General features: G+C 43.5%; 2 protein-coding genes across 3 annotated transcripts in view; one reads left to right on the top strand and one right to left on the bottom strand.

The window, feature by feature from the left end:
* Positions 1-9,947, top strand: part of LOC132849007 (insulin-like growth factor-binding protein 3) — a 30,629-nt gene extending 20,682 nt beyond the window's left edge. The window contains exons 3-4 of the mRNA XM_060875170.1: positions 7,868-7,987; positions 9,800-9,947. Coding sequence (XP_060731153.1) covers positions 7,868-7,987; positions 9,800-9,925 — 246 coding nt within the window. The 3' untranslated portion in view covers positions 9,926-9,947. The remainder of the gene's footprint in view (positions 1-7,867; positions 7,988-9,799) is intronic.
* Positions 9,948-12,827: 2,880 nt separating this feature from the next.
* On the bottom strand, positions 12,828-18,201 carry igfbp1b (insulin-like growth factor binding protein 1b). Of its 2 annotated transcripts, XM_060875168.1 has the most exons (4): positions 17,609-18,196; positions 17,412-17,536; positions 14,519-14,647; positions 12,828-14,300 (listed from the first exon to the last, which is right to left on the bottom strand). In XM_060875168.1, exons 1-4 carry the CDS (start codon positions 18,120-18,122, stop codon positions 14,175-14,177), a joined length of 894 nt encoding a protein of 297 aa, XP_060731151.1. In that variant the 5' UTR covers positions 18,123-18,196; the 3' UTR covers positions 12,828-14,174. The 2 variants fall into 2 exon arrangements, with proteins under 2 accessions (XP_060731151.1, XP_060731150.1); XM_060875167.1 differs by having other exon boundaries at positions 17,412-18,201.
* Between the last annotated feature and the right edge of the window lie 435 nt (positions 18,202-18,636).

Below are 18,636 nucleotides of genomic sequence, written 5' to 3'. Positions count from 1 at the left end.
CCCAGAGTGTGTGTCTGTGAGCGAGCCCAGAGTGTGTGTGTGAGCGAGCACAGAGTGTGTGTGTGAGCGAGCACAGTGTGTGTGTGTGAGCGAGCACAGTGTGTGTGTGTGTGAGCGAGCACAGTGTGTGTGTGTGTGAGCGAGCACAGTGTGTGTGTGTGTGAGCGAGCACAGAGTGTGTGTGTGAGCGAGCACAGAGTGTGTGTGTGAGCGAGCACAGAGAGTGTGTGTGAGCGAGCACAGAGTGTGTGTGAGCGAGCACAGAGTGTGTGTGTGAGCGAGCACAGAGTGTGTGTGTGAGCGAGCACAGAGTGTGTGTGTGAGCGAGCACAGAGTGTGTGTGTGAGCGAGCACAGAGTGTGTGTGTGAGCGAGCACAGAGTGTGTGTGTGAGCGAGCACAGTGTGTGTGTGTGTGAGCGAGCACAGTGTGTGTGTGAGCGAGCACAGTGTGTGTGTGTGAGCGAGCACAGTGTGTGTGTGTGTGTGTGTGTGTGTGAGCGAGCACTGTGTGTGTGTGTGTGTGTGTGTGAGCGAGCACAGTGTGTGTGTGTGTGTGTGTGAGCGAGCACAGTGTGTGTGTGTGTGAGCGAGCACAGTGTGTGTGTGTGAGCGAGCACAGTGTGTGTGTGTGTGAGCAAGCACAGTGTGTGTGTGTGTGAGCGAGCACAGTGTGTGTGTGTGAGCGAGCGAGCACAGTGTGTGTGTGTGTGTGTGTGTGTGTGTGTGTGTGTGTGTGTGAGCGAGCACAGTGTGTGTGTGTGTGTGAGCGAGCACAGTGTGTGTGTGTGAGCGAGCACAGTGTGTGTGTGTGTGTGTGTGTGTGTGTGAGCGAGCACAGTGTGTGTGTGTGTGTGTGAGCGAGCACAGTGTGTGTGTGTGTGTGTGAGCGAGCACAGTGTGTGTGTGTGTGTGTGAGCGAGCACAGTGTGTGTGTGTGTGTGTGAGAGCGAGCACAGTGTGTGTGTGTGTGTGAGCGAGCACAGTGTGTGTGTGTGTGTGTGAGCGAGCACAGTGTGTGTGTGTGTGTGAGCGAGCACAGTGTGTGTGTGTGTGTGTGTGTGAGCGAGCACAGTGTGTGTGTGGGTGTGAGCGAGCACAGTGTGTGTGTGAGCGAGCACAGTGTGCGTGAGCGAGCACAGTGTGTGTGTGTCTGTGAGCGAGCACAGTGTGTGTGTGTCTGTGAGCGAGCACAGTGTGTGTGTGTCTGTGAGCGAGCACAGTGTGTGTGTGTCTGTGAGCGAGCCCAGTGTGTGTGTGTGTCTGTGAGCGAGCCCAGTGTGTGTGGTGTCTGTGAGCGAGCCCAGTGTGTGTGGTGTCTGTGAGCGAGCACAGTGTGTGTGTGTCTGTGAGCGAGCACAGTGTGTGTGTGTGTCTGTGAGCGAGCACAGTGTGTGTGTGTGTCTGTGAGCGAGCACAGTGTGTGTGTGTGTCTGTGAGCGAGCACTGTGTGTGTGTGTGTGTCTGTGAGCGAGCACTGTGTGTGTGTGTGTGTCTGTGAGCGAGCACAGTGTGTGTGTGTGTCTGAGCGAGCACAGTGTGTGTGTGTGTCTGTGAGCGAGCACAGTGTGTGTGTGTGTCTGTGAGCGAGCACAGTGTGTGTGTGTGTCTGTGAGCGAGCACAGTTTGTGTGTCTGTGAGCGAGCACAGTTTGTGTGTGTGTGTGTGTGAGCGAGCACAGTGTGTGTGTGAGCGAGCACAGTGTGTGTGTGTGTGTGTCTGTGAGCGAGCACAGTGTGTGTGTGTGTGTCTGTGAGCGAGCACAGTGTGTGTGTGTCTGTGAGCGAGCACAGTGTGTGTGTGTGTGTGTGTGTGTGTGTGTGTGTGTGTGTGTGTGTGTGTGTCTGTGAGCGAGCACAGTTTGTGTGTCTGTGAGCGAGCACAGTTTGTGTGTCTGTGAGCGAGCACAGTTTGTGTGTCTGTGAGCGAGCACAGTGTGTGTGTGTGTGTGTGTGTGTGAGCGAGCACAGTGTGTGTGTGTGTGTGTCTGTGAGCGAGCACAGTGTGTGTGTGTGTCTGTGAGCGAGCACAGTGTGTGTGTGTCTGTGAGCGAGCACAGTGTGTGTGTGTGTGTGTGTGTGTGTGTGTGTCTGTGAGCGAGCACAGTGTGTGTGTGTCTGTGAGCGAGCACAGTGTGTGTGTCTGTGAGCGGGCACAGTGTGTGTGTGTGTGTCTGTGAGCGAGCACAGTGTGTGTGTGTGTCTGTGAGCGAGCACTGTGTGTGTGTGTGTGTGAGCGAGCACAGTGTGTGTGTGTGTGTGTCTGTGAGCGAGCACAGTGTGTGTGTGTGTCTGTGAGCGAGCACAGTGTGTGTGTGTCTGTGAGCGAGCACAGTGTGTGTGTGTGTGTGTGTGTGTGTGTGTCTGTGAGCGAGCACAGTGTGTGTGTGTCTGTGAGCGAGCACAGTGTGTGTGTCTGTGAGCGGGCACAGTGTGTGTGTGTGTGTCTGTGAGCGAGCACAGTGTGTGTGTGTGTGTCTGTGAGCGAGCACTGTGTGTGTGTGTGTGTGTGTGTGAGCGAGCACAGTGTGTGTGTGTGTGTGTGTGTGTGTGAGCGAGCACAGTGTGTGTGTGTGTGTGTGTGTGTGTGTGTGTCTGTGAGCGAGCACAGTTTGTGTGTCTGTGAGCGAGCACAGTGTGTGTGTGTGTGTGTGTGTGTGTGAGCGAGCACAGTGTGTGTGTGTGTGTGTGTGTGTGTCTGTGAGCGAGCACAGTGTGTGTGTGTGTGTCTGTGAGCGAGCACAGTGTGTGTGTGTCTGTGAGCGAGCACAGTGTGTGTGTGTGTGTGTGTGTGTGTCTGTGAGCGAGCACAGTTTGTGTGTCTGTGAGCGAGCACAGTTTGTGTGTCTGTGAGCGAGCACAGTTTGTGTGTCTGTGAGCGAGCACAGTGTGTGTGTGTGTGTGAGCGAGCACAGTGTGTGTGTGTGTGTGTCTGTGAGCGAGCACAGTGTGTGTGTGTGTCTGTGAGCGAGCACAGTGTGTGTGTGTCTGTGAGCGAGCACAGTGTGTGTGTGTGTGTGTGTGTGTGTGTGTGTGTGTGTCTGTGAGCGAGCACAGTGTGTGTGTGTCTGTGAGCAAGCACAGTGTGTGTGTCTGTGAGCGGGCACAGTGTGTGTGTGTGTCTGTGAGCGAGCACAGTGTGTGTGTGTGTGTGTGTCTGTGAGCGAGCACTGTGTGTGTGTGTGTGTGTGTGTGTGTGAGCGAGCACAGTGTGTGTGTGTGTGTGTCTGTGAGCGAGCACAGTGTGTGTGTGTGTCTGTGAGCGAGCACAGTGTGTGTGTGTCTGTGAGCGAGCACAGTGTGTGTGTGTGTGTGTGTGTGTGTGTGTGTCTGTGAGCGAGCACAGTGTGTGTGTGTCTGTGAGCGAGCACAGTGTGTGTGTGTCTGTGAGCGAGCACAGTGTGTGTGTCTGTGAGCGGGCACAGTGTGTGTGTGTGTGTCTGTGAGCGAGCACAGTGTGTGTGTGTGTGAGCGAGCACAGTGTGTGTGTGTGTGTGTGTGTGTGTGTGTGTGTATGAGCGAGCACAGTGTGTGTGTGTGTGTGTCTGAGCGAGCACAGTGTGTGTGTGTGTGTGTGTCTGTGAGCGGGCACAGTGTGTGTGTGTGTGTCTGTGAGCGAGCACAGTGTGTGTGTGTGTGAGCGAGCACAGTGTGTGTGTGTGTGTGTGTGTGTGTGTATGAGCGAGCACAGTGTGTGTGTGTGTGTGTCTGAGCGAGCACAGTGTGTGTGTGTGTGTGTCTGTGAGCGAGCACAGTGTGTGTGTGTGTCTGTGAGCGAGCACAGTTTGTGTGTGTGTGAGCGAGCGCTGTGTGTGAGCGAGCGCTGTGTGTGAGCGAGCGCTGTGTGTGAGCGAGCGCTGTGAGCGTGTGTGTGTGTGTGTGTGTGTGTGTGTGTGTGTGTGAGCGAGCACAGTGTGTGTGTGTGTGTGTGAGCGAGCACAGTGTGTGTGTGTGTGTGTGTGTGTGTGTGTGTGTGAGCGAGCACAGTGTGTGTGTGTGTGAGCGAGCACAGTGTGTGTGTGTGTGTGTGTGTGTGTGTGTGTGTGTGTGTGTGTGTGTGTGTGTGTGTGTGTGAGCGAGCACAGTGTGTGTGTGTGTGTGTGAGCGAGCACCGCATGCATGTGTGCAGGGTGTGTGTGTGCGCAGTGTGTGTGGGTGTGTGCGCATTGTAAACTATTGAATTGTAAAATGCATGATTTGTGATCAATTCTTTGTGTTTTTTTTCTCTAGTTTTATGTGCTACTATTTTGGCAGAAGCCAAACTGTGGTGGTGTTTTGGATCTCTTTAGGTGTTTGTGTGTGTTTTGTGTGTCTGTGTATGTGTGTGTGGTATTTGCGGGCTCTGATGAGTAACTAGAGCTGGTGTCTCTTGGTGTGTGTGTATGTGTGTGTGGTATTTGCGGGCTCTGATGAGTAACTAGAGCTGGTGTCTCTTGGTGTGTGTGTATGTGTGTGTGGTATTTGCGGGCTCTGATGAGTAACTAGAGCTGGTGTCTCTTGGTGTGTGTGTATGTGTGTGTGGTATTTACGGGCTCTGATGAGTAACTAGAGCTGGTGTCTCTTGGTGTGTGTGTGTGTGTGCGTGTGTGGTATTTGCGGGCTCTGATGAGTAACTAGAGCTGGTGTCTCTTGGTGTGTGTGTATGTGTGTGTGGTATTTACGGGCTCTGATGAGTAACTAGAGCTGGTGTCTCTTGGTGTGTGTGTGTGTGCGTGTGTGTGGTATTTGCGGGCTCTGATGAGTAACTAGTTCTGATGGCTCTGGGTGTCGCTTGGTGTGGGTGTGTGCGCGCGTGTATGTGTATGTGTGCGCATGTGTGTGTGTGTGTGTGTGTGTATGTGTGTGTGTGTGTATATTAGGGTGACCAGACGTCCTCTTTTGCCCGGACATGGTCCTCTTTTTGAAACCTAAACTTTTTTGTTATTCTAGCCTCAAACGTGTTTACGGCGAATTTGCATTGCTCTCTCTCTCTTTCACTCACATACTAGTCCCGCCCTCCCCCTACAGTTCGCTTTGCATTGAGTGGAAGTGTAGGGTGTAGAGCTACCGTCATTGGTCAATAGTATTCTCTGTACACATTTAATTGGTCAGTCACCTCAAGCGCCTTGTTTACCACTGAGAAAAGCGCATGGCTACCCGGCATCTTCAGCCATGCCGAAACGCAAGTGTAAGTTCACTGACGAATTAAAACAAAAATTTCCATGTTTTCGTGTCGGTCGAGATCAACATGTTGACACATTTGTATGAATTCACATGTTCATAGTTCCATATACGAAGACACCCCCGCCCCCCGCGCGCGCGCGCCTGCCTTGAAGTGTCCTCTTTTTCACACACCCAAATCTGGTCACCCTAGTGTATATGTGTGTCCGCGTGCATGTGTATGTGTGTGTAGTATTTGCGGGCTCTGATGAGTAACTAGTTCTGATGGCTCTGGGTGTCGCTTGGTGTGGGTGTGTGCGCGCGTGTGTGTATGTGTGCGCGTGTGTGTGTGTGTATATGTGTGTCCGCGTGCATGTGTATGTGTGTGTAGTATTTGCGGGCTCTGATGAGTAACTAGTTCTGATGGCTCTGGGTGTCGCTTGGTGTGGGTGTGTGCGCGCGTTTATGTGTGTGTGCGCGCGTGTATGTGTATGTGTGCGCGCGTGTGTGTGTACATGTGTGTCCGCGTGCATGTGTATGTGTGTGTAGTATTTGCGGGCTCTGATGAGTAACTAGTTCTGATGGCTCTGGGTGTCGCTTGGTGTGGGTGTGTGCGCGCGTGTATGTGTGTGCGCGCGTGTATGTGTTTGTGTGCGCGTGTATGTGTATGTGTGCGCGTGTGTGTGTATGTGTGTGTGTATATGTGTGTCCGCGTGCATGTGTATGTGTGTGTAGTATTCGCGGGCTCTATTGAGTAACTAGTTCTGATGGCTCTGGGTGTCGCTTGGTGTGTGTGTGTGCGCGTGTATGTGTGTTTGCGCGCGCGTGTATGTGTGTGTAGTATTTGCAGGCGCTGATGAGTAACTAGTTCTGGTTCTTGCTTTGTGTGTTGAGGCTGTTTTGATGACCACATTCACTGCTTTTGGTCCGTTTCTGTCGTAAACAAGCTCTGCCTGCTTGACTGGACGCCACTGACAGGATGGGGGCTTTGGGCTTTGGTTCATGTGGCTTGTGCCTTCCTTCATGTGCTGTAAAGCTGGTTCAGAGATGATCACCTCTGCTAGTTTAGCGTTAGCTAGCGCTAATCTGAACATTTCATCGTTTGTTGTCTAAATGCAGAACATTTATGTAAATATCTCTTATTCTGTAGTTCTGTAAGAGAGAAAACCAAGAAAACCTTCAAAATCTACAGAAAGCATTATTGTTCTGTCCCATTTTACTTTCTTCCTATTTCCTTCCAAAATCTAATCATTAAAATATTTGAAATCATACTGAATTTATTACACAACATGCTTGATGCTTCCTTTTCCGAAAAGCGTTCATTTTGGTTATAAACAATTTGTTCAGTATAATAAAATATTCACCCCTATGGAAACATTTGGAACGTTCCTCGAAGTTACATCAGCTGAATCTTTACACAATTGGATCGTGTAATGAAGAAATTCTGAGGTCTTGTGTTCTAGTTTGTTTCCTGTGATTTTTGTGTAATGTAACTTTTAACTAATTTACAAAATGAATAATAAAAAAAAAGAATTAGGATTAAAATGCCATCATAAAGGGGGGCATGGTGGCTTAGTGGTTAGCACGCTCGCCTCACACCTCCAGGGTCGGGGTTCGTTTCCCGCCTCCACCTTGTGTGTGGAGTTTGCATGTTCTCCCCGTGCCTCGGGGGTTTCCTCCGGGTACTCCGGTTTCCTCCCCCGGTCCAAAGACATGCATGGTAGGTTGATTGGCATCTCTGGAAAATTGTCCCTAGTGTGTGATTGCGTGAGTGAATGAGAGTGTGTGTGTGCCCTGCGATGGGTTGGCACTCCGTCCAGGGTGTATAATGCCTTGATGCCCAATGACGCCTGAGATAGGCACAGGCTCCCCGTGACCCGAGGTAGTTAGGATAAGCGGTAGAAGATGAATGAATGAATGCCATCATAAGTCATAGAAGCTAGTTTTGCTAAATATGTGCTTTCTAAATGAAGAGCATAACAAAGCCAAATGTATAATTTTTAGAAATATAAACGAATATATTCTGAATTTTAAAACTGGACTGCTTCATATTAGTCATTCAGATTTTCTGTGCAGTGAGAATTAGATTAGATTTTTATTTTTATTTTTTTGTGTGGAAGACCGAACAGGAATGTTTTTGAATGTGAGACTTCTACTCCACTTCAACCACTGTTTTTAACCTCTCGCGCCTTCACAACCGTGCCTGTACTTCCTGTAGCCTTGTTTGCTCGGGTTCTGGAGCCGTTACAGCATTAAAGTGCTTCTAATCTCATATTTCTGAGGTACTTGGTGCGGTATGATGTGTTTAGCTGCTTTAGTCGAGTTTGGGCTTGGAGGCTTGGTGCCAGATGCTGTTTACATGGAAAGGATGCCATTTTCTGGAAATGAACCTCGGTATTTATTTCCCAGGGGACGAATTAGAGTCAAGGTACACAGACGGACTCATAAAAAAAAAAAGGCCGCTAATGTCCAGCGTCTCTATTTTGCCCCGGCTGTGTTCAGGAGGTTTGGTTCCTGTCAAGGTTGGCTTCCATCGTTTGCCTTGTGCAGTTTAGATCCAGCTCTTTTAAAGGAGGGCTTTATGAGAAATGGACCAAAATGAATGAATAAATAAATAAATAAATACCGCTACCGGATCTGGCTCCGTCTTTGATCGATTGAATTATTTTTATCTAGATAGATGCAATTACTTTGAAAAATGTTTTCATTCAGAATGGGCTTTTGTGTGCAGGGTCCATGTCGACGGGAAATGGATGGCATACTCAACATGGTGAAGGTCGCACACATGGTGAACGCCCGAGGCTTTCGCATCCCGAACTGCGACAGGAAAGGATTCTACAGGAAAAAGCAGGTAAGGGACATCAAATGAAACGGCTGAAAGGTTTCCGAATGGAAATCTACAGCTAAGGAAACGTTATCGGGCTTCTCCGTATTCCTGAAGGGTTTCTACATGAGGTGTCTAGAGGTGCCATTTGATCTGAAAGACACTTCTGCAAAGAGTTACATTTACATACATACATCACATACACTTCTGTCAGGAGCCTAAACGATCGTTTTGCTTGTTGACAGAGTGTCAGTGTGAATCGGATCTCATGCTAGTCACTTCATAAGGAGATTAACCTGAAGTTTCAAGGTGACATGAATTCATTCCTAATGCAGAATGATATGCACCTTGTTCCTCTTTATCCGTCTCTTGTAGACTTTTTTTTTTTTTTTTTTTCTTCTTCTTCTCCGGGTGATTAGTGCTAAGGGCCCGTCTGTCTCTCTCGGGGCCAAACCAAGCGTGGCTGCCGTGGTGGCCATCTTACGTAACCCGCCCTGAGAGAGCGACGTCAAGGTGGCTACTGGGGTCTGAACCTCTCCCCATAATTATCGGACTCCTTGTGCTGGCTGCATGAAAATAGATTTGAGCCACATCCAGATTCACGCGGTCGGCCCACAATTGGTATATAATAAATGAGTGTCCCAGACGCCTTCATATGGATGCACTTATCCTCCATCGTCAAGAGCAATATTTACACAACATGGGAGACATTTTGTTGACCTGCAATCTTAAAAAAACCGTCTTCACGTCAATATCATCACTTTATAGATTTGTGTATGTAAAATACATACATGTAAATATCGTACTGAAATCAAAGTAGAGGGTAAAAGTGAGCGGTGAATGTTTTTATGACCGGGTGTTTACCTTCTGCGCTCAGAACAACGCTTAGCCTCAGACTAATGATTAAACCTGAATGTTTTTCCCTGTTTTCCTGTGCAAATGAACAAATTTGATTAGCAGAACCTGCGCCGTGGTCACTCCTTCTCAGTTTATTTTAGTTGCATGAGGGTATTTTATGATCATTACAGGTAGCGCTAGTGATAAAGTATTAAGTTGGGGTTTTTTTTCTCCAAACTATTCTATATTAATGAGGCATAATACTGAAATAAAAGCTCTTTACTCGTTCACCCTCCCACACAAAGTTTTTTTTAAGGTTCCCAGTCTGGATATTGTCTCTTGTCTCTCACTTCATTTAGTTCTGCAAACTCCACACAGGCCTCCCAGTCTCGAGCGAATTCCCTTGGTATCACACACTGCAAGGAATGAATCAATGGGCCATTTACGAATCATCGAGTCCTTTTATGCTCTCATGGAACCGTTGGTTTTGTTTCGTTGTTGTGTGTTTTTTTTTTTTTTTTTTTTTTTTTTTTTTTTTTTTTTTTTTTTTTTTTTAACACACTAGACAGGACTTTGACCTTTAGTTAAATTGGCAGCTAAATAACAGCCCTCTAGGTCGGAGCGCCAAGCTCTGTAAGTCATTTGTAGCACCCATAATTTGGAGCCGGGGGTATAATCAGCAATGGATGATTTGTACTGGCCAGCAGGAGGCTGAAAATAGAAGTCAGAGCTGGCGAGCTTCACACACTGGCCCTGAGCAAATATTTCAACCTTTCTGTGTTTACCTTTAAGCTGCTCTATATGAACACAAAACAGGATGTGCATCGTAAAAAGAAGAGAAAAAAGACAAGCCCCTGAAAATAACTAGTTGCAGGTCATGTCAGCACAGTGTGTAGAAAGAGCAGGGGCGATATTTCACCTGGACAATCAAGGTCTTATGGTTCAGATCTGTTTCAAACACGAGCAAATCGATTAACAATCCTGTCTGTCATTCTTTCCCAGTGCTGGCCGTCTAAAGGTCGGAAACGAGGCATATGCTGGTGCGTGGACAAGTATGGCCAGGCCCTGCCCGGCTTAGAAGGAAAGGAGAGAGGAAGTGTGCAGTGCTACACTATGGAGAGCCAATAAACAAAAGCAGACGGGGGGAAAAGAAAGAGGACGAGAGATCGATGAAGTGTGTGTACACTGAAGAGTCTCCACGCTCAGACCGTCCATCTTGGACTTGTGTGTCGATGCTCCAGGAAAAAAAAAAAAAAACAACAATGTGGGGGGGCTTCAAATTCTGGGCTCTTCCAAGTTTCACCAAGCTCTAATTTATTTCTGTCCTCCACACTTTAGCAGCAGTGGAACCCTAGAGGGTATTAGGAGAGAAAAAAGGGATGAGGGGATGTCTCAGAAGGCAGGAGAGCTGTAGTGAGTCTGGGTTGAGACAAAAAAAAAAAAAAAAAAGGACATGGAAGAAGACACTAAAGCTATAGAGCACTTTCTGTAAGTATGTGTGTTTCTGTGTGTGTGTGTTTGTGTGTGGCTACTATAATAACCTCCATATGTGCCTCTGTGTCTTCATTAACCATCAGTGACATTACAAAGCTTAGTTTCAACCTTCACTACACATTCCTCTTGCAGAGAAATTGGGAATTGGAATAAAACAGAACTTGACTGTTCGGCTTCTGTATCAAAAGCATGTGCATGATGCATGAATACAACCGTATAAACTCACTATATTAGGACTGATCATAAATCCTTCAAGACTTCCATATCTACTTCATTTCCTCAGCATATACAATATTTCTTATCCAACTATCTTAAAATGTTCTATAAACAAATGTGCCATTGCTTCAAGAGACATTCTAAACACAGCAGCATTAGTTTTTTCCTTTTTTCGAGTGACAGCGGGCCATTTTTCTGGCTTTTAATCGAGTGAGAAAAGCTGAAAGCTTTCCAGAAGAATTCTTTGTTCCATGCTCTCTAACATGAGCCAAAATAGTATTGTTTTGTTGTTGTTGTTAACTGTGTATACTGTCTTTATGTCACGAGATTTTGGTTCTCATTGCTTTATATTTTCAGGATGTTCTGTTTGTTTAAAATCTCTGACTGTATCTTTTAAATTTTTTTTTTTTTTTTTTTTTTTTTTTTTTTTGATAACTTGCTCAATCTTTTTCAACCAACTGCCAAAAATGTGTAAAACCCCTATATCTGGCATAAAATATTAAAATTTCCAACTTACATAAGTTAGACTTATGTAAAAATGAAGAATTTTAGTGTGTAAAACTGCAAAACTCGTACTGCTTTAAATTTATTGTGAAATCTAACTGCAGTAAAATTCAAAAGCACCAAACTAGAGTAAAAATATACAAATTCACAGCTAAAATAGTAAATACTCTTATGTAAAATGGTCAAATTGTGTCGAAAATTTAAATTTAGAAAAATCCAGCTACATAAAATTATAAAAATGTAAATTGCAAAATCACCAAATGTAGTAAAATACTAAAACTAGCATAACATTTTACATTCTTAAATACAGTAAAATACAAAAAAACCCAAAATACTCAGTATAAAACTGTAAAATTCCCAACTGGAGTATAAAAAAAAAGTGAATGAATAAATAGATGTAAAATAGATAACGGAAGTCAAATTCATAAACTTTGGCTAGCTTAAAATTGAAATTTGTAAAACCCAACTCCAAATTGTGAAAAATAACTTTTTTTTTTTTTTTTTTAAAGTGTCCAATTGGAGTTAAATTGTAGCATTTCCAGCTGTATTAAAACTTAAAATTGAGGATTTAAAATTTTAAAATATATATATATTAAAAAAACTCTTAGTGTAAAGCTGTAAAATTCCCAATTGGAATAAAATATTGAAAGGAATTTAACTGTGAGCTGAAATTTTAAAATATCAAATTGAAATAAAATTTATAAACTTTAAATTTGTAAAAAAAAAAAAAAAAAAAAAAAAGATTTTACACCATATAGCTGGTGCAGATTTTGGTTTGAATTTGACTAAAATCCATTTTAGCTTGTGTATGTTTACAGATTTGGTCCAGTTTAGAGCTGATGACAGGGTTTGATAAGGTACTTCTTTATTTTTCCATTATTTCTTGTTCTAGTCATGCTATTATTGACTTTCCCTTCACCATTTTAACTATTTTTATTTGTGGAAATCATCTTAACATCATAAAACTTTTCAGTTACTTTATTATCTGAAGTCAGGTTTGGTAGATAAACCCCCAAAGACATGATGAAATGATTCTACCTCCGTGAAGATATCAGGAAAACAGCTAAAGCCTAAAGATATTCCAGTTTGATCTAAATTACTGAAATTCAAATCTTTAAAAGTCAGATAAAGCCGTTTAACATTCTAGTTACTCACTTAGTTAGCTTTTTAAGTTTTTAAGCCAATGAGAATCTGTAGCTAGTGCAAAGGAAATGCACCAGACAAATTGGCAAGGCAGTTGTTTCTTTAACATGACAAGAGTCTAATAAAATGAACCTTGAATCACACAACAAAAGACTTTCATCGCTGCACATGCTTCACTTTTTCCTTTTATGTTTTTTCATTTGTGACCAAAGGCAAACTTTGCTGCGAACAGAGAAGCCAAGTACACATAAAACACATACAGTACTCAGGCTGCTAGTCATATTCCAATGCTTCTAGTACAGTATAATGTAGCCTTTTTCTTTAGTATACTGGCTTCTTTTGGACAAAAATCCCCATTGTGATAAGCTATACGCAAAAAAAATAAATAAATAAATAAACAAGAAACCAAAAAACTTTACCTGGGGACATTACAGCACATCATGTGTAAACAGTATTTTTGAATTAATTACCTTGTGGCTAGATTTTATTTTTTTTTTTTAAATAAAGTGTCAGGTTATTCCCAGTGCCTTAAAACGGGGCGATATATCTGTGTATATTTTTACTTTCAATAATTAAAGATCTAATTTAAGGAACTGGCGTTTTTGTGTGTTTCTTCATGCACGCATGAAATCTACAGTACGTGTTTAAAATGAAAGAAGTTTCACAGTCCATATCAAAGTAATCATTTGATTTTATTGAAAGAATACATGTACAACAGAAATTATAGCCTATAAACTGATATCTTTTCTACATTTACTAGAAAAACTAAATAAAAATACACAGGTAGGTAGCAGATGACGTGTTGCAGCATGTAAAGGTTTCATCGTGCTTTCTTCCCAATCTGAATCCATCAAATCTATATGAACCTGTGAACTTCAGACAGCGCTTTGAGTGAATGGTTGAATGGATGGATGGATGGATGGATGTGTTTTTGCACAGAGCCAAGGGACACGCCCGCAACATGGGTTTACAAATCCCAGTCTGGTTTTTCTCTCTCTTCCTGCATAAAAAAAAATGTCCTGGCATGCAGCAAAGTTGGAACCATATTCATAAAGCGTTCCTGCTTGCAACTAAAATGAGTCCCAATGGTGTTATAACTTCCTGCTCTCCAAACCAACAGGAAGTCTATTTGCCTTTAAAGAAAAAAAAAAAAAAAAGCACATTTTTTCTGAGATTTTTTTCATATTCTCAATGTTCAGAGGAACCAACAAGGAAGCGATTTCCAGCGCGACAGAGCAGAGCGAAGGACCCGAGCAAACGGAGGAACTGGCACTTCTGAGAGGTAGAAGCATTATACGAGTCACAAACACGGGCCAGATCTGCGATCTACTTTAAAACATCTGGGATCAATTGGCAGTTGTCCCGTGTAAGTGGAAAAATCCAGAGCTATTCCTTCTAGGGGCAGAGGAAAAAAAACACCCCGGACAAATTCATAAACACGGGCGTCGCAGGTTGAGGCAGAAAGTTTAGTAGACTCGCACGAATGTAGGGCGAATTGTCACGTCGTAAAGCAAATGAATGGTGAAGCTGTTTAAGTACAAAGCTCCTAAATTGGGTTGAGACTAAAAGTATGCGATCCCTTTCTGCCTTTTTTATTGTGCTGTGTGTTGCAATGGCTTTTTGATAGATCCTATGGTTCTATTGCTCTTACTATGTAGCAATGGAGTTGTTTAGTCCAAACAAAAGTAAATAGTAACAAAAAAATATAGAATACAAATAAAAATATAACAGTAGCAATACAATTTCAGCTAAAATAAATACTTGTCAATGATTTCTTATTTAGGAATAAATACGTAGTGATATGAAAAAAAAATAAATTAAGAAAGTCGATCTCTAGAAAAGAAAGAAAATGTATAGTGTATGTACATACTATCTTTAGCTCTGTGCTGGAACTAAATGTGCAAATGATATGTAGATTTTTAGGTAGTCCTGATTAAGAAAAGTGCTTTGTTTATGAAATGCAGCTTGTGTGTAAGTGTGTGTGTGTGTGTGTGTGTGTGTGTGAGAGTAGTGGAAGGTTTCAGTGACTGATCTCTTGGTGGCAGAGGGCATCTTCGTGGACATCACTGGATCCTGCAATTCTCTTTCCGTTCCAGGCGGAAACGCACCAACAGCGTGCGGGCTGGTCGACGAGGGACGTCTCGCACTGTGTTTGAGACAAAAAAATAAAGAGAAAGAGATATTTAGTGCATGGTGCTCTGGTCGGTTCTGATCTTGAGGTACAGATAAAGTAGTTTGATGCAAAAGAATCACATATTTAACCTGAAGAACATTTGACTGTATGAAACCACACTGTCAGTGGGGGTCCAAGCACTTCAGGTTGGTTAGTTGAAGGCCTCAGTTGGAATTCATGCTCAAGCTCACCTGCTTGGTCTTGTAAAAGCCATGCTTGTCGCAGTTGGGAAGGTAAAAGGTAGTAAACTTCTCGCCCAGAGCCTGCTGCGAGGCCGCAATAGTATCCAGAGCAGAGTGCAGTTCAGTGTGGCACGGACCCTGCAACGAATTTCAATGAAAATTCAGTGAAGCACTTTCTGGTTTTGTAGACTCACATGCACACATTCCAAAAACCCAAGTCTCCTGTTTGTTTCAGTCTACAGTATGGTCTCTTTTGAATAGAGTAGATTTGTACACAAGTCCTACTGCTGTAATGTAATCATAAACACTGTCCTGTGCTTACCTGAGGACCTCTTATTTACAATCTGCTCATAATGCTCATACTCATCACATAAACACACTCTGGGGCAAAGCCTTTTGGGTTACGGATCAGAAGGGCATGGGTTCAAGCCCCAGCACCACCAAGCTGACACTGCTAAACCCTTGAACAAGGACCTCAGCCATTTCTGCTCCTGGGTGCTGTACCATGGCTGATCCTCTGCTGTGACCCCAACTTCATAACAAGCTGGGAAATGTGAAGAAAATAATTTCACTGTGCTGTAATGTGCTGTATATGGGACAACTAAAGCCAGCGAAACTTAGTACTTCAACATACTGTATTGTCATCTCCGGCTGGTGTATTAGGGATGTAACTCTACCTTTGTTACAGTGTCTATTAGTAAATGTACAATACACATTGAAACGAATTGAGGATGGCCAGATATTTTTTTCTAGCATCTGATCACCTGGATCCTTTGAATACCAAGAACTAGAGTACAAGGAAAGATATACAAGCTTTCAGACATTGAGGGCTGGATTGAGAACCCTACCCTAAAAGCTGTGTACGTACAGTGGAGTGTAAAATCAGATGTTCTCTGAAACCCTCAGACAGATCAGAGGTGTCCAAATTTATCTACAAAGTGAGTGTGTGGCTTCCTTCCAGCCAGATCTAGGTGAATTGATTAAACTGGTGACTGGAATGAAACTGGAATGAAAACATGCTTCAAAACAAGTTGTTTATGAGACTGGGCATTGCTGCACTCTCCATTATCTGGATAAGGTTGGTTTAGACTTGGAATGCAGCCATTTTAAGGTCTGACTCTGGGTCACTGAGAACATCTGATTTAATGGTCCAAGGAATTGTAAATAGGGTTTAGGGGAATCCAGTTATATCCACAAAGGGCATGTGCCGCCGCAATCCCAATCAATCAAGAGCCACACTGGTTTAATCAGTTTATCTTGGCCTTTAATGGACTATCAGATGTGGCTGCTGCTTGTGGGAAAGGAAAGATTGGAGATCACTGCCAAATAAATTCAGAACACAAGTCCACAATTTCATGAGTGTATCATATTCCATTTCCTCACACTTGGGATTGCAGGTATTCCACATTTTCTTTTCAAGCATGAAGAAAAATCTAACAAGCATAAAGTCCCTCACACTGGATTGGTAACCTGACCAGAAAACACCTCAGAATTGCTCCAGCACCCCTTGTTTGGATAAAGTTCAGAGTTGATTCAGCTCCCCTACATACTGTACTGTAGGCAGAGCTGGACACAAATAATACAATTGTCCAGAGTTTGTTTTGTGTTGTATACTGTTGTGTGGGTTTGGGCTTAGACGTTAGGGGTTAGGAGTCGGGATTACACATGGAGTTGGATCAGATCCAGCTTCATCCCTTGGAATTTTGGTTCTACGGCAAGGATTGTTTCAAGTGGCCCAGTGTTCTGATTCACAGTGATTATAGACAAGTGTTGCTTCACTGCCCCCTAGGGTCACACAGTTCAAATTACAGCCAGGGATTTTATTTCACGACATGCAGTTTCGAGATCTGCGTGTTAATATTGATTTTTACTCTTAATCCATTGGCATTCCAGGAACTGCTCATTTTTGATGGCCAAACAAAAGATACTGGCTGAAATCTCCCCTGTTGTAAACCTCACATGACACATCATATGACATCCAAGAGGCAAAATATAAATTACTAGTTATTTAACTATATTTAATATATTAATCAAAAAAATATATATATACTAAAAAACAGGAAATCGAATAAGATTTTCAAATATGCTATAAAACTTCTATAAAAATATGAATAAATAACAAAACAAGGCTCCAATTTGTAAATTGTATGATATTAGGATAATGTTCTTATACTATTCTTTATCTTTAAGTGTGAATTGCTGTTTTGTTTTATATGCATTTGTTTTCATCCTTGTTTTACTCTTCTCGACATTTTATTCTATTTGTACACTTTTTTCCACACTTTTTCACACTTCATGCTGAAACAAGTCAAGTCAGATTATTTTTAAGTGAAAACCTACTTGACAGATGAAAAGTCTTTCTGATATTGAAAATTGTTCTTAGTCGTTTTAAATGCTACACAATTATGTTTTAATGCATGTTCTAATTTGTTTATAGCATGTATTCCGTTCTATTAAAATTTGTTCCCTTTTTTTTCTGTTGATTTCATTTTTTTCTGTTCATCTGTTGCATTTAAATAAGCAAACAAATAAATCCATACATAACATCAGAGTCATGCATTCTCATATTTGTTGCTTCATTACAAGCACCAAAGTAAATATATCAATATGCATTGCCTAGTATGTTAGTTCTCTTACTTTAAAGGTACCAAACAATACTTTTCCTTGTCTCTGCCGTGGTACCATCAAGAGTACATGTGGCTTTTTAGAATAAAGTCCAAATCAGAAGTCCAATTATGTGCCAGTAAAGTAAATAAATACATACTTTAGGTACCACAGATGTGCCCTTGTAGTCGCATTAATGAAATAATGTAATAGCCTGCATCAGTGTCCATAAGTGCGTTTCAAAGGTAATGGATTCATCCCTGCAATGGGGAGAACTTTCTGTGATGTGCACTCTTACCAGTTCCACCAGCTTCTTCAGGATGGCGTTGGCTTTAGCCTTGATGCTCTCGTGCGCCTCCGGGTCTCCGGCTTTATCCAGTCCGAGCAGGTGGTGTAAAGGGACGCTGAGCTCTCCGGCCTCCTCTGAAAGGAGACGGTTATGGTTTAGCATCTGATTGACAAACGGGGATTCGGCGGAAGAGAGAGGAGACGCACCTTGCGCGGCGTGGTCCACGGTGCACGCAGCCTGTCCGCGAGTGAGCGAGTGAAGCGGGTGCGGGTCGTCGGCTCTCGGCGTGCAGCGCAGTCCTGTGCCGCAGTGCGCTGTATAAACCCCGCACGGGGAGCCCTCGGGCAGAGCGCAGGTCATACAGCAGCCGCATCCAGGCTCTTTCATCAGCTCCCTGCAGCCAGATGGAGCGGCCGGACATGCGCTCAGCTTCTCTGGGGAACACGGCGCGCACCGGATCGGCTCCGGCCCTGGTAGTGGAGACTGTTGTCCTGGTGCAGGGATGAGGATGAGTGCGAGGTTGAACACGAACTCGGAAATCAGCAGTAATCCGCGCATTGCGTAAACACAGCGTACAAAACAAAGAAGTGAATTTGAACCTGATCCTATTCTCGCACTGTTTGACTTTACCAGTGGTCGCAGCGCGTTGCTTTTATAGCGTTCCGTGACCTCACAAGGGGTTAATATTTGACACCCATGCCACTTGTAGTAATTATTCATTACAACAACAACAAAACCAAATGTTTTTGCGCTCAAATAGTCGCGGCTTGTTTTGATGGTTAATATTTACCGAGTCAGAGCTGCCGTGTCCCCCTGAACCAGGCCTCAGTGCCTCTTCCTCATGTGGCCTTTGACACATTATTTACTGTTACACAGCCAGGACTGGATTAATGCGCAATGCTTTGAGATATATATATATATATATATATATATATATATATATATGAAATAACAGCAGTGATCTTTGGATCTATGCATAAAAATACTCCAATTACACTCCTGTCATCAGTTATAGATTAAATAATAAAGGAACACTAGATAAGAGTACAACCCCAGCCACCTTTTAACTAGGTTAATGTTAATTAACATTAACAAATAAACCTTTGTAAGGAGATTTTTGGAATGGGTCAGTGTCAGTTTTCCAGTTTTTGGGAAAATGACAGAAACAGGCTTAAGCGTTCTAATGTGACTATAATTGGAAAAGAAGTATGACATAAGAAAAAAAAACTTTAAA

The sequence above is a fragment of the Tachysurus vachellii genome, chromosome 7, assembly GCF_030014155.1.
Source record: "Tachysurus vachellii isolate PV-2020 chromosome 7, HZAU_Pvac_v1, whole genome shotgun sequence".
Taxonomy (NCBI): domain Eukaryota; kingdom Metazoa; phylum Chordata; class Actinopteri; order Siluriformes; family Bagridae; genus Tachysurus; species Tachysurus vachellii.
This window is presented reverse-complemented; position numbering and strand designations above follow the sequence as displayed.